This window comes from Microtus pennsylvanicus, chromosome 2, assembly GCF_037038515.1.
Source record: "Microtus pennsylvanicus isolate mMicPen1 chromosome 2, mMicPen1.hap1, whole genome shotgun sequence".
Lineage (NCBI taxonomy): Eukaryota > Metazoa > Chordata > Mammalia > Rodentia > Cricetidae > Microtus > Microtus pennsylvanicus.
In genome coordinates, this window is record NC_134580.1 from 32,896,114 (window position 1) to 32,911,850 (window position 15,737).

General features: G+C 46.5%; 1 protein-coding gene across 1 annotated transcript; it reads right to left on the reverse strand.

Moving 5' to 3' along the window:
* Window positions 1-729: 729 nt before the first annotated feature.
* Atp5mc2 (ATP synthase membrane subunit c locus 2) lies at window positions 730-7,679 on the reverse strand. The gene is made up of 5 exons (XM_075960833.1): window positions 7,616-7,679; window positions 5,128-5,196; window positions 4,492-4,566; window positions 3,748-3,941; window positions 730-997 (listed from the first exon to the last, which is right to left on the reverse strand). The coding sequence occupies exons 2-5, from the start codon at window positions 5,164-5,166 to the stop codon at window positions 883-885; spliced, it is 423 nt and encodes a 140-aa protein (XP_075816948.1). The 5' UTR covers window positions 5,167-5,196; window positions 7,616-7,679; the 3' UTR covers window positions 730-882.
* Window positions 7,680-15,737: the final 8,058 nt, after the last annotated feature.

Sequence of the window (15,737 nt, forward strand, 5' to 3'; positions counted from 1 at the left end):
AGAGCAGGCAGTGCTCTTAACCTCTGAGCCATCTCTCCAGCCCCTCTTACTTCTATATAACTTACTTTCACTGCTTCTCTGTCTGTCTGGTGTCTCCCTTGTTCTTGTCTCCTCCTCTCGTTCTCCAGTTTCTCCTTTTATTTATTCTCTCTGCCCATCAGCCCCATCTATCCTTTTTCTGCCCAGCTATTGGTTGTTCAGCTCTTTATTAAATCAATCAGGTGCCTTAGACAGGCAAAGTAAACAGCTTTTCATAATTAAACAACATAAACGAAGTAACACCTTTACATAGTTAATGCAATATTCTGCAGCATAAACAAATGTAAGACATCTTTGCTTAATTAAAATAATTTTCCACAACAGAAAAGAACAGCTATTTTGAATGGAACTTTCCTGAAATAAAAAATTAAAGAATGAACCCAAGGACTGGAGAGATGGCTCAGCATTTAAGAGCACTGGCTGCTCTTCAAGAGGTCAATTCTCAGCACCCACACAGTGGTTCACAACAGTCTATAACTGTAGTCCCATGGGATCTGATACCCTCTTCTGGTGTGCAGATGCACATACAGACAAAATACCCATGTACATAAAATACATAAATAAATAAATCTTAAATGAATGAGCCTGCCAGATCCCTGCGGAGTTTAGAGCCATCATCACCAGGCCTCAGTTCTCTTACCAAGGCACTCAGCCAACTGTGGAAAAGAAATATACACAGGAGACTCAGGAAACATCTTATTAGTACAGTATTTATTTGTCTTCTCTCTGTCAAACCCTGAGCCAATCACTTTCCCCAGACTTCCTGGGGAGGTACAGGAAAAGGAACACACAGGGCAGACGGGACACAAAAGAACTACGGGAGGTGAAGTGGAGACAGCTGCGTCACATGGCGAAGAGGATGAGAAAGGCCACCATTAGGCAAAAGAGCCCCATGGCCTCCGAGAGGGCAAAGCCCAGAATGGCGTAGGAGAAGAGCTGTTGCTTCAGAGAAGGGTTCCTGGGGAAAGAGGAGAGAAGTCTGAATTTGTGGTCCACAAGGAAAAGGCAAACATCTCTGTGGACGCTCGGTTTCCTGCAAGCTAACATTCTAGGCTTAGACGGATCCATCGAGACCCACTGTACCCATATTCTCCCACTACGGCTTCAACGGGGGGTGAACAAGGTAGAGGGAGACAATCTACGAAGCTGTACGGCTATGTGCAAACACCCAGTGGATCTCTCCCCATCGCAGGCCTGGAGACTTAACGCTCAGGGCCAGAACAGAAAGGCCGGGGATACTCAAAATGACAGTCTTTCCGAAGCAGCAGAACCCAAACCACAGATGGGCTGTGGCGTCCACCCTCAGGGTCCCAGGACTCTGGGCACAACACTGTTCCAGAAAGCAGGTGGAATCAAACAGGACGGCACCCTAACTTTAGAGTCAACGTACACTTCACCCTTCTCACCTGGTGCCTACGGGAGTCTTACGGGTAAGTCAACACAAACTCTTAGCAGAATTATGGACAGAAAAGTAACCAGGCTTGTTTAAAGCAGATTCTGAAAAAAATCAAAAAAACTAACCCTGTTTCCCCAGACATTAGGACAGCGTGTTGGCCTCTAGAGGATTAATTTAGCTCTTCAGCGACTTGTCCAGAGGTAGTAAGCACCAAATAGTCCCAGGTGCCAGAGACCAGGAAGGAGCAACAGAGAGAACCCCCAGAGATGGGGAAAACAGCAGTAATGCTATGGCACTAGCTGAGCTCTGCCCAGGATGGCATCTTTTCCAGTAAAGGGACAGGGTTCTGGACCACAGAGCCTCTTGTTTTAATTTATTCTGGAGTGCACACATAGCTGTGCCTGTGTGGTGCACACGGATACATATCAAGTCAGCACACTAAACCCTGCTGCTTCCCTGTAAGAACACGGAAAACTTCTATCCGCTTTGGAAATACTTTTGAAGAATATAAAAACTAGTTGATAACCCCACTTGTAATCCCAGCAGTGGGGAAGCACCCAGGACTACACAGTTAAGAGTCTGTCTCGTCTGGAGAGATGGCTCAGGGGTTAAGAGATGGGCTGTTCTTTCCGAGGTCCTGAGTTCAAGTCCCAGCAACCACATGGTGGCTCATAACCATCTGTAATGAGGTCTGGTGCTCTCTTCTGGTGTATAAATTTAGAAAAAAATAAAAATATAAAAATATTTCTTTTAAAAGTGTCTCAAAAAATAAAAAATAATGTAAAAACCACTTTTAACTCAACTATAGAAAACCAGGCTATGATGCAAATATCACCCTCAAGCTTAGACTTGCTGGTCCTTGTTCCACACTATGACGACGTGCATGTGCTGTAGCTGCCGTTAAGAGGTTCCATCCAGCTTCTAAGCACTAGAAATTACATGATAAAGGAACTGAAAACCTCAATTCTATGCTAAGATAGGGTCTCATATAGCCTAGGCTGGCCTGAATTCACCATGTAGCCCAGGCTAACCTGGAACCGCTGACTGTTCTGCCTCTATCTCACAACTGTTGGCATTATAGGTCTGTTCCATCATACCTAGCTTGTATTAATGTTATTAAAAAACCTTAAAGCAGAGTGTGTCTGTACACACCCTTAATGCCAGCACTCAGGGGGCAGAGGCAGGCAGAGCTCTGTGCACTCCAGGCCACCCAGGGCGGCACGAGAGGGAGGATCTGAATATTTATCTAGGTGTGGGTGTGTATGCATGTGGAGGTCAGAGAGCAAACGGTAAAAGCTGGCTTGCTTCCATCACGTTGTCAGGTGTGTAAACCCACTAAGCCATCTTATTGGCTCTTACTTTTTTTTCTTTAGTTTTTTTAAGAAAGGATTTCTTTGTGTCTCTCTGGCACCCTGGAATTAGCTTTGTAGACCAGGGTAACCTCAAATTTAGAGATCACTTGCTTCTGCCTCTTGAATGCTGGGATTAAAGGTGTGTCCCACTAGGCCCAGCTTAGCTTGCATTTTCGTTTTTAATTAATTTATTTTTATTTTATTGGTGCTTTCCATATATCTGTATGAGGGTGTTAGAGTTACAGACACTTCTAAGCTGCCATGTGGTTGCTGGAAATTGAACCCCACTCCTCTGGAAGAGCAGTAAGCGTTTTTAACTGCTAAGTCATCTCTCCAGTCCTTAGCTTTTATTTCTAATTAATTAAAAATTGAGGCCGGGTAGTGGTGGGGCACACCTTTAATGCCAGCACTCAGGGGGCAGAGGCAGGTGGATCTCTGTGAGTTTGAGGCCAAAATGAATTCTAGGACAGCCAGGACTGCACAGTGAAACCCCGTGTCTCCAAAAACAATAAAACAAACAAAAATTCTGAACAAAGCCAGGCATGGTTGTTTACACCTTTGATCCCAGCAATCAAGAGGCAAAAGCAGGTAGATCACTGTGAGTTCGGTTAGCCTGGTCCATACAGAAAGCTCCAGGCCAGACAGGGTTATTTAGTGAAGCGCTATCTCAAAATAGAACAGAGCTGGGTGGCGGTGGTGGCGCACGCCTTTAATCCCAGCACTCAGGAGGCAGAGGCAGGCAGATCTCTGTGAGTTCAAGACCAGCCTAGTCTACAGAGCGAGTTCCAGGACAGGTTCCAAAGCTACAGAGAAACCCTGTCTTGAAAAAAAAACAAAAACCACCAAAAATATAAATAAAAAATAACAAGGCCCAGCTAGGGGCCTCTGTATAGGACAGTGCAGTTCTAGATCTGACCTTTGAAACATAGCAGAGCTAACAGAGGGCCCAGGTAATCTTACCTGGCATAACCAATGATGAGGCTCCCAAAAACAGTTCCAATCCCAGCCCCAGAGCCAGCCACCCCAACAGTAGCAGCCCCAGCCCCAATGAACTTGGCGGCTGTGTCGATGTCCCTGGAAATGACACTGGTTTGGAAGCTGCGGCTAGGGACGAGTGAGGTCAAAGGACGAGGGACAGCTAAGCTGCTGAGGGCCTGTGAAGAAGAGGCAGACAGAAGGAAGGGCTTTTGTTAGTAATCTACTGTTGTGTTTTGGAAACACTGTACTCTTTCAAACTGCTGGATCGCCCAGTATGATACTCCTCCCTCAGTAGATCATTTAATTCCCTAGAAACCTCCCTAAAACGCTGGCAGAGAACTTGTTCAAATGCCTTCATGGAAAGTGTTAAGTCTGAGACATGAGCCTGTTCTTGACCCCAACAGCTAATCAGTACACTAGGCTGAGTCGTGGACCAGGGTCCTATATCAGAGCAACAAATGCTCTGAACTGCTGAGGCAATTCTTCCACCCAGGATGAGTAATGGAAGGAAGTTGCCAGCAGCACACCAAAGCAGGAACTGCCACTGGCAATTCCTAACAGAAGAGTATTCACTGCCTTCCATCCCTACCTAAAGTCATGGCTTGATCCTTCCTGAAGTTCAGTCTGTGGTAATTGTCCTCACACTCCCCCCACCCCACACTGCTTCTGGAAGCAACCCTTTTTACCCCTCACCAGAACTCCAGTCCCAACTCCACCTCAAGGTACCTCATCTCTCCGTGTCTGTGGGTTCAGCTCCACTGCAGACAGAGGACGGCTCAGCAGCTGAGAGGTGCTCCTGACCTAGTGGAATGACATGGGCAGGAAGGTCAAGGAAAGCTATGGAGGCAACTTTCAGAACCATGCCAAGTCACTGCACCCAGTAGGATGTTCTCTGATGCTTCTTCCATTCTTTCAAATTTAGTCAGAACCTTAAATCATTCTTTTTAACAAATTTCGTTAGTTTAAGAGAGGCACTAATCCCAGCACTCAGGAAGCAGAGGAAGGCAGATCTCTGCATGTTTCGGGCCAGCCAGGACTACATAGTGAGACCCTATCTCAAAATGACAGCAACAACAAAATAGGAAGAGAGGGATTGGAGAGATGCCTCACGGTTAAGCGCATCTGTAAAGACTCAGGTTCAATTCCTAGCCCCTACACGGTAGCTCACAACCATCCATAACACCAGCTCCAGGGGATCCAACAACCCTCTTTCTGACTCCCTTGGGCCCAAGGCTCATATGTGGTAGTCATGATACATTTGTAACGGACAATGGCATGTCAGAAGGCTGGACGCCTCTGGCACTCTCCAATATAAAGAACAAGGTGTCCTCCTTTTAGGATCCTTCCACAAAATGTACTCACCAAGGAGCGGGTGGAGATGAACCTAGAACAGGCATACATTTTCAGGGGTGAGGGGCCAAGGCAAGAGAGCTGGAAATAAGAAACAGCACTGTAAACACTTCCTGCTCACCAAACTGCATCCTTATACCCGAGAAGGAGCACTAGGGAGCTTAATTAGTTCAAAGGGCAGATGATGGATGTCAGGTTATCAGTACAGTGGCATCAGAGTCTGGAAATCAGGTGACTTTCTCATGGCCTGGACAATGCTTGCTCCATGCTTTTAAGAACCACCATCCAGGTGGTAGTGGTGGCACACACCTTTAATCAACACTTGGGAGGCAGAGGCAGGCAGATCTGAGTTAGAGACCAGCCTGGTCTATAGTGAGTTCCAGGATAGCCAGGGCTATGCAGAGAAGCTCCCCCTACACACACACACACACACACACACACACACACACACACACACACACACACTCCACCAGCTCCAAAAAAGAACTACCATCCATTTCCACAGTCACATGACTTGGGGCTGTCAAAATAATTTCCCCAGTGTCCCTTGCTTTTAAATCATCTCCTCCTGGTCTGTCTAGGCCTAGAAAAGGCGTTTCTTAAAGACCGGAGACCTAGCAGTGCATGGTGGCTCTAGCACCTGTAATCCCAGCACACAGGAGACAGGGGCAACTGTAAGACCTTAGGGTGGGGAGTATTAGTGCTAGAACCCAAGACCTTAAGCATACTAGCCTAGTACTGGCTATACCTCCAGCCCCAAAAGACTAGAATCCCACTTTTGGGAGAATTCTTAGAAGACAAAGGCAATGAGTGTTCAATCTTTTTTATTATCTGAAGCATCTGACTCCTTAAAATAATGACTTTTACATTAACAAGATGCAGCCAATCAATCAACATTAGCATTACTCCAATCAGCATCGACTGGACATTCATTTCACATTTTGCATCCTCAAGACCCAAAGAAAGAATAGGTGAGTTAAAGATTTAGGACAATGTTTTTCCCCAAATGAAGTAAGCCCACTTGAACCAGAATTACCTGAGAGGTGGCATATATATTAAAAATGAATGTCAGTGGGCCAGCAAGATGGCTCAGAGGGTAAAGCCCTTGCCCTATAGCCCTAAGAATATGAGTTTGATCCCTGGAGTACATGTGGAACGAAGTACTTCCAAGAGCAGTCTCCTGACCTCCACAAGTGCATCATGGTGCACGCTCACACACAATAGAGCAATTTAAGACATTTTGCAATTTGTGTAAGTGTTTTGCCTGAATGCATGTATGTGTACCACGTGTATGCCTAGTGCCCAAGAAAGTCAGAAGGCACTGGATTCTCCGGAACTGTGGGTACTGGGGACCAAACCTGGGGTCTCGGGAAGAGCAAGAGATGCTCTTAACTGCATCTTCCCAGCCCCTAAAAACAATTTTTAAAAAAAGTGTGCTCTGCCGGGCGGTGGTGGCGCACGCCTTTAATCCCAGCACTCGGGAGGCAGAGGCAGGCGGATCTCTGTGAGTTCGAGACCAGCCTGGTCTACAAGAGCTAGTTCCAGGACAGGCTCCAAAACCACAGAGAAACCCTGTCTCAAAAAACCAAAAAAAAAAACCAAAAAAAAAAACAACAAAAAAAGTGTGTTCTTGGCTTCCCCCTTAGATCTTCCTAGTGCCGATGTTTTAAATAAGCTTTCTAATCGTCTTTCTGTTTAAGGTACACAATGTCAAGGTCTCAACAACACTGTAGCGGCAGAGCAAGGACTCTGTAATTTCACTTTTGAGGAGGTAGAACCCAGTGCACTAGGTAAGAGATGGTCTACCACTGAGCTACATCCTCGGCTTTTCCTCGTTTCTTAAGTTTGAATATTCCACAAACTGATACTCGGTCCAAGTATAGATAGGCCCGTTAAACACTGTTCCCTTAAGTAAACTGGCCTCAACTTGTCCAACCGTAGGTGCACTACCTGCAAATCTTGAATCATACTTTTTGATCCAAGTCTTGTTCTACCTAAAACTTTGCTTTTTGCTGGATATGGTGGAACACACCTGTGATCCCAGCATCTCAGGAGGCAGAGGCAGGCAAATCTCTAAGAATTTAAGGGCAGCCTTATCTACACAGTGTTCAGTCTGAAGGTTTCTAAAAATTAAGGCTATTTTGATCAGGATGGCAGGAGGAAGCAGAGACAGGAGGGGAGAATGTGGGATTATGACATTAGTGAAAAGGCGGAGGGTGAGCAAAGAGCATCCATAAAGCCTGGTTCGCGCCCGGCGAGAACACGCACACCAGGGGTCCCCCCAAACCCCGTGAGACACCCAAGATGGCGCTAGGCCCGTGCGGTTAGAGGTCACCGACACGAGGAAGGGGCCGCTCTCGGCGCGGAGATGCCGGCAGCCGCGAGGGTGCGAGGACCCGGGTGGGAGCTAGCAAGGTCAGGGTGGCCACGCGTCCACGCAAGGGGTACTGCTGCGCGCGCCTGCGCGCCACGAAGAGGACGCGAGGCCTCAAGGCCTTACCTGCTCCCAGGGTAGAGAAGACAGAGAGGGGCGGGGGCGCGGGAAGCGCAAAAAAGAAGGCTCTGCGCATGCGCGAACAGAGCCAACGAGTTGCTCCGCCGCGGATAGAGTGAACACAAGCAAGAGGCTCGGTCCCGGCGCCACAGCGCCCCCTGTCACGTTGGCGGTGCCTTCGAGACAAGCTCTCCACCTGGCGTTCAACAGGAGAAACTACAAAGGGGACCCGCAACGTGGCGGGCCGTGACGACTGCACAGCTTTTGGAGTCTGGGACGCGAATCCCCTTTCCGAGCATGCGCAATCGCATGGGGGGGGGGGTGGAACCAACTACTCGGAAATTGCTTGTAGCGAAACAGTAGGGTTTGGGGTTCAATGCCTAAAATGTAGCATGGGGAAAATAAGTTCACGGAACTCCTGGCTTCTTGTCGCCCTGGGGATCCTGACATCATTGGGTGGTAGATAGAACGGATTCAATGGACTAATAGTAAAATGCCAGGGCTGGTCTGCTTTTTTTAACATATTTTCGGCTTTTCCTATCTCGTTGAAGAGCATGAGAAAAACCAACATGTGCGAGTCAGAAGATAGGGGGTAAATATGGCCTGAAGCTCCCTCTTGTGAGTCCTGGGGCCAGCTAGGAATAACCGCACCTGTGACGGCCTGGCAGTCTTCCTCGAGGTGCACTCCCCAAGCCCCAGCTTTCTTTGCCCGTACCTCCCTCCATCCCTCCCTCCCCGGTGCAGTGGAGGTGGGGGAGGGGGAGTGTTCCCGGCGCCAGCTCCCCTGCAGGCCTTTGTGTCCACGCAGTACCAGACTGGCCTAGAAGAGGGCTGCAAAGCCGGCCAGCCCAAGCCCAGCTGTCCGTGCAGGGTGCTTGGACGCAGCGCGAGAAAGACGGGAAGACTCACCAAACACACACACACACAAAAATAAATAAATAAAAATAAAAAGAGAGCCGCAGCTGTAAATAAAGGCAAATCCGCCACCCTCTGAGGGGCCATTTGTCCTCCCCTCCTTGGCCCCGTCCTTCCAGTCACCCCCTCCCGGCCCTGCGGCGCCCCGGCCCCGAGCTCCTCCATTTAATCGGATTTGGAAGAAGGGGAGGATAAATCACGGCAGCAGCTTTACGGTCCCGGAGGAGAGGCGAGCCTCAGCCAGGCACACCCCGGCCGGCGATAAAAACCGCCGCTGAAAGCCCACGGAGCAATTTCCCGGGACCCCGAGCGACGCCATTACAGGAATGTAATTTTGCCCGGATGAGGCCCCGAGTTTAATTATCCTCGCGGAGGAATTTCAATGCGGCCAATCCATCTTGCAGGCGGGCGGCAGAGGGATTTATATGGGCCCGTTATTTCACACCGATCCTCCATCTGCATTTTTATGGCCCTGAGCTCCTGAAAGGGAGGGAAAGAGTGGGGAGAAATGGAAGAAGAGGGTGGGGGGACTCCCCGCCTTTCCTAAACCCTCCATTTCAGATGGATTAGGATTCTCACAGCTTCTCCTGAAGTCCCCAAATCTCCCTCCAGTGCCAGCTGTTGACCTGGGCAGGGGCGGGCCAGGGATCTTTAGGAATCAACAGGTATTTTCCAAGTACGAAGCAGTGTGAGACTTGTGTGAGAAAAGGAAGACGGGCTAACAAGGGCTTAAGAATTGATCCCTTGAGGTTCCCCGGACACACCGCCCCGCCAAAACTGAATTCCTTTCAGTTCTTAGTTTCATATTCTAAGAGGCACAATCCACGGTTCTTAGAGCCGCCACTGCCAAATGGTGTTGCAGCTGTTGGTTGCGACAACGTAGAGAATGTTGTATATCGGCTAACAAAATCTCAGAGGACGATGGCTCAGAGAAGGATCCTGTGAGGGGCTAACCCTGGCTCCTCCGAAAAGTGACTGCAGTCTGCAGTGGGTCTTCCGACAAACCTGGGTTCCCAACTCGCGTGCGACCTTGGGCAAGTTAAATAATTTTTTTTTCCCTTTTAAAACGGAGTATAATAGCAGCGCTTATCCTGCAGCCAATATTGCGATAATAATGTACAAGAAGCTTTTAGCAAAGGGGTTGGTCCTCAGTAAAAGTTCAATAATCGCCATAATCATTATCGTCAGTATAAGTTAGCATCCTTGCATTCAGCTCTGCCTGCTCCCGTGAGGCTGTTTATGGTAAGGTTCTTGCACAGTAGTATCTCCTGAAACAGAGTCAACTATCACAAAACCTTTTCAATCATGTAAAACCGGCTAGTTGACATATTGATGGGTAATCTGTGAGGGCCCCGGCAACAAGGTTTGAAGCAAGAAATTAGATCGCAAAAGAGCAGGGACCTGACAAAAAGCGGATTAAATCATGCGAGGGAGGGGTGATCCCAGAAGAGATTATCTGGGGGTCTAGGGGTTTCCTTAATCCTGGGGTTGGGAAGGGACCTGGGGTCCAGGAAGGAAAGAGTGCGTGCGGAGCCAGAACTATCCTTTCCAATCAGTTCAGGTCTCTTCTGACCAGGCCATGTAGTAAGGTTGACCTGATTGGCCAGTTTTCCTAATGACTTCTAGTGGCAGATTCTAACTGGTTAGCAGCCTCCCTGCACTACGGTGACGGCGAAATGAGATTGATCTTTCCTATCCGCGGATTGGTTAACCACCCTCAGGGGACAAAGATTTTTTTTAATTGACTGCTAGGCTAGAAGGAGGTTTGGCGTCTCTCATACCGAAATTCCACGAGTTCTTTTTCACAAAGGTCACCAAGAAAGAATCTAGATAGTCTTGAATACATTTGCCTTTGGCCAGGAGACACAGCAGTTCAGACAAAAATCAAAATCGTACAGGCCACTGTTAAATATGAAACCTCAGACAGAAGGATTCACAGGAAGAAACATAAAAGAGACAGAGCGAAGGGAAAAATAAGTGTTGTCAAGTGATGAGGTGAAGAAAGGGAGGATTTTGATCAAAGGATACAAAGTTTTATCTGGAATGGAGAAATAAGTTTTAGTAATCTATTTTACTTGGTAGTGACTACATTTAATATGTTGGAGATTTCAAGGCTGCTGCAGTAGATTTTAAAGGTTCTCTCTACACGCACGCAAATTGATTGATAATGTTTATTTTAATTAGCTGGATAGAATCTATAATGTATATGTATATCAAAATATCACATTATATCTAGAAACATGCACCTTGTGTGTGTGTGTTGGTTTTTTTGTTTTTGTTTTGTTTTGTTTTGTCTCTCTACCTAATCCTGGCTGTCCTGGAACTCACTTTGTAGACCAGGCTGGCCTCAAACTCACAGAGATCCACCTGTTTCTGTCTTCTGAGTGCTGGGATAAAGGCATGTGTCACTATGCTGGGCCCCCCTGGAGTCTAATCCATCCCAAATGCCCTTTTTGAGACAGGGTCTCTTGTAGCTGAGTCTGGCCTTGAACTCCTTATACTCCTGCTTGCAATTCTAAATACTGGGATTACAAGAGAAGTCTATTAATTCATTATGTGACTCTGAGAAAAACACAGCTCTGTCCTCAGTTTTCTCATTTGTAAAACAGAAAACCAGCAAACGGTCACTCAGTCCCTTCTCATCTTTACATACTTGTCATAGAGCGCAGCTTTGTTTTCTCATTTGCCCTCATCACCTTGCATTAAATTGATTAAGCATGATTAACTGACATTTATTGACAACCTACTTTGTAAGGTATTGTACCACCTACTGTGCATGGTTATTAAAAAAAACAAAACAAAAAACAAAAACAACAACAAAAACCAACATGTGGCCGGGCAGTGGTGGTGCAATTCTTTAATCCCAGCACTGGGACACAGAGGCAGGTGGATCTCTGTGAGTTCAAGGCCAGCCTGATCTACAGCGTGAGTTCCAGGACAGGCTTCAAAGCTACAGAGAGAAACCCTGTCTTGAAAAACAAAACAATAAAATAAAATAAAATGTGCTGGGCATGGGGGCACATGCCTTAATCCTAGCACTTCAGAGGCAGAGGCAAGTAGATCTCTGTGAGTTGGAGGCCAGTCTGGTAACAGGAGTTCCAGGACAGCCAGAGCTACACAGAAAAACCTTGTCTCAGAGAGAAAGAGAGAGAGAGAGATAAAATGGAATACCTTGTCTTTACAGATTTAGAATCACTAAGAATCACTCATGCACATGTATAATATGCACAGGATAAGTTTATTATGTAAAAGGCTATATGGGTAATAGGAGATGAAAAACTAGAATGAATTTCAGTCAAGATAACCAAATGGGAATCATGATTAAAATGGGGTGGGGTTTTTTTTTTTTGCCTTCTTTAAAAAATTATGAGTCAGGCATGGTTGCCTTTAATCCCAGCACTCAAGAGGCAAGGGCAGGTGAATCTCCATGAATTCAAGGGCATCCAGCCTGGTTTATCTAGCAAGTTTCAGGCTGGTCAGTTACATAGTGAGACCTTGTCTCAAAAAAATATGAAATATGAGCCAGGCTATGTTGCTCTGAGTCCTAGAACTCAGAAGACTGAGATAGGAAGATCACTGCAAGTTTAAGACATCTGTGCTCAGAGCATGTCTTTGTCTTTACAAATCATAAAAAGAATGCATACTGTAGATATGTATGTATGTTTACAACAGATTATTTTTGGCCTCACAAATGCTGGGCAAAGTTCTCTGTCCAGCACCTCAAACACTGTTTTTCTGGCATCTGCTATATGCCAAGTATTGTTCATGTGCTCAGAACACAGATGCAAAGAAAGCAAGACAAGAGAGAAATCTTTATTAGAGGCTGGGATCCAGTTTAGTGGCAGGGCACTTGCCCAGCATAGGTGGGGACCTGGGTTCAACTCTCAGCACCACCACAGAAAACAAAAGCCTCGCCCATCCCGAGAGCTGACATTTTACAGAAACTATGAGATCTAATAAGAAAATGGGATAGGAAGCTATAAACAGGCCTTGAGCTTAAGAAAAGCAAAAATCCCCAACAACAACAACTTGTTGGCACCACTGAGGGTCTCATGTGCTTCTCGCTGAGTTTCATAGTTAGCACTTCCTAGCCGTTCTCAGGTTCTTACTGTATTTATTTTGTCCTTTTTTTGTAAACTTTTCTGAGTGTGACATAGGCTTGGCGATTTCTTCCACTTCTTCTTTTCATTCCATTCTGCATTTACAAGACTCCTCCAAGTTGATGTAGATAGTTGTACTTTGTTGATTTCTCCGGTTGACCAATAGTGAAATTTGTTTCCTGATTTTTGCCCATACACATAATGTTGCTTCTGGGATTTCTGTACATGTCTCTTGTATACACGGAGAAGAATCTTTTCAAGGCATACAATTATTGGGCTGCAGATGTGGCTCAGTGGCAGATAATTTGCTCGTATGTGTGGGACTCTGGGTTCAATCTCTAGTACTAACTATAAATGAGCGGGGCCGTGTGGCAGAGACCAATCATCCCAGTCACTGGGAAGGCTGGCACAGGGCCGGTTGTAGTGGCTCACATCTTTAATCACACCTATAACTTGAGACACAGTGCCAGGCAGGTCTCTGAGTTCAAGGCCAACCTGGTCTACAGAGCAAGTTCCAGGACAGTCAGGGTTATACAGAGAAACCCTGTCTATCAAAAAGAGAGAGAGAAAGAGGGAGAGAGAGAGAGAGAGAGAGAGAGAGAGAGAGAGAGAGAGAGAGAGAAAGATCCTATGTGCAATCCCCTGGACCATCAAAGAGGAAAAAAAATGAAACAAAAAAATCTTATTTTTAATTTTTTTAAATTTAACTTTTCTAGCTAAGCTCATTTTATTTTTCAATATTTATATCTACCAAAGTATAAAATAATTTGAGTTGCTATACCATCCATGTCAACTTTGGTATTTAGTCAATTTATTGTGCATTAAGTGGGATTTCATGGTGGTTTGAATTTATATTTTCTTGATTATTAATGAGATTGAGCATCTTTTTATGTACTTATTGGCTATTCATGTTCTATCTTCTGTGAAATGATTAGTCATGTATGTCTTTTGTCCATTTTCCTATTGGGTTATTTATCATCTCCTCATTGATTTTTAGGAGTTAACCAGATCACAAGGAGTGTGTGTGTGTGTGTGTGTGTGTGTGTGTGTGTGTGTGTGTGTGTGTACATGTGCGTGGAGGCCAGAGGACAACCTTGGATGTCATTCCATAGTCACAGTCCACCTTTTATTTCTTTAGCTTATAAAGATTTAAAAATATTTGTGTCTGAATCTTTTGCCTGAATGCGTGTCTGTGCAGCACACGATGCCTAATGCTCACGGAGGGCAGAACAGGGTGCCTGGTCCCGTGCATCACGGAGGGCAGAACAGGGTACCTGGTCTCGTGCATCACGGAGGGCAGAACAGGGTGCCTGGTCCCGTGCATCACGGAGGGCAGAACAGGGTACCTGGTCTCGTGCATCACGGAGGGCAGAACAGGGTGTCTGGTCTCATGTATCACGGAGAGCAGAACAGGGTGCCTGGTCCCGTGCATCACAGAGAGCAGAACAGGGTGCCTGGTCCCGTGCATCACAGAGAGCAGAACAGGGTGCCTAGTCCCGTGTATCACGGAGGGCAGAACAGGGTGTCTGGTCCCGTGTATCACAGAGAGCAGAAGAGGGTTCCTGGTCCCGTGTATCACGGAGGGCAGAACAGGGTGTCTGGTCCCGTGCATCACGGAGAGAAGAACAGGGTTTCTGGTCCCGTGTATCACGGAGAGCAGAACAGGGTGCCTGGTCTCGTGCAGCTGGAGTTACAGATGATTGTGAGCGGCCATGTGGGTTCTGGGAACTGAACCCAGGTCTTCAGGAGCAATAACTGCTCTTAACCACTGAACCAATTCTCTGGCTCCTCTTTCTTTCTTTAAGGTAAGGTCTCTCGTTGGTCTGGAACTCACAGAGTAGGCTGGGCTAGATGGTTAGACAGTCCCAGGGATCTGCTGGTCTCTACCACCCTAACACTAGGATTAAAAGCATCACTGTGGCTAGTTGTTTTGTATGTTTTTGAGGGGGGGAGTGGTTCAGGTTAGGTCTTCTGTCTGTAAAGCAAGCACTGTACCATCTGCACGATCTCCCAGTCCTTTCTGTTATTCTGAGACAGGATCCTTCTATGTAGTCCAGGCTCCTCCTCCACTCTAGCCTAGCCTGTCCTCAAAGCCAGTCTTTCTGCCTCAGCTTTCTCAGTACTGAGGTTACAGGTATGAGCCACGCCTACAACTGATTTAGGAGATAACTAGACCATGAAGGATCTTGGAAGGTCTATCTATCACCTATCCTCTGTCTGTCCAGCTGTCTGTTTATCATTTAGCTCTTTGTCTACTTCTAGTTTGTAGAGAATTGGGCCCTTAGTAGAGTCTAAGGATGGATAATTTCAACTCTAGGGCTCACATCACATCCTTTTAGTTGGATTAATTCTAGTTTATTCACTAGCTGTGTATTGTCTAGCCTGACATTGAGTATACAACACATCCTGTGTGCGACTACACCGTGTTACCTCCACAGTCTAAGCTGGTTCAAACCACTGACATCTCTTGCTGGATGCTTCAATAGCAGCCTCATATATGGTTGCCTGGATTCCAGCACAGCCTCCTGGATGAGGAGGAAGGATCTAGTCTTCCAAGTGAAGCTTAGACCTTGCAACTTAAAGCCACTTAATGGGACTGAGGATGCAGGTCAGTGGTAGAGCATTTGTCTAACACTCCAAGGCTCTGGATTCAATCTCTAGCAACACACACACACACACACACACACACACACACACACACACACACACACACACAATAATAATCAATAAAAATAATAAAAGTTTTCTTCCAAACAAACAACACACACACGAGCAAACCAGGGTCCAGCTGCAGTGCTCCTACTGATGCTCAGACACAGAACTGAGGGGTCTGGAAGATTCTTGCCTAAGTTGGAGCTTCAGCTGCTCTCTTCTCAAGGCTCTCCTCTGCAGAGTTTCCCTCTCAGTCCCCTTATCAACTCCTGTGGTTTTTCTTTTTAACATTTACTTAAATTTCATAAATTTTATTATTTTGGTTATTTGGTTTTTTGTTTTGTTTTGTTTCACTGAGGCAGTGTCTCACTCTACAGCCCAGGCCGGCCTTGAACTCGTGGATGGTTCTCTTGCCTCAGCCTTCCAAGTGCTGGTATTATAAGCACAAGTCATCATCCATC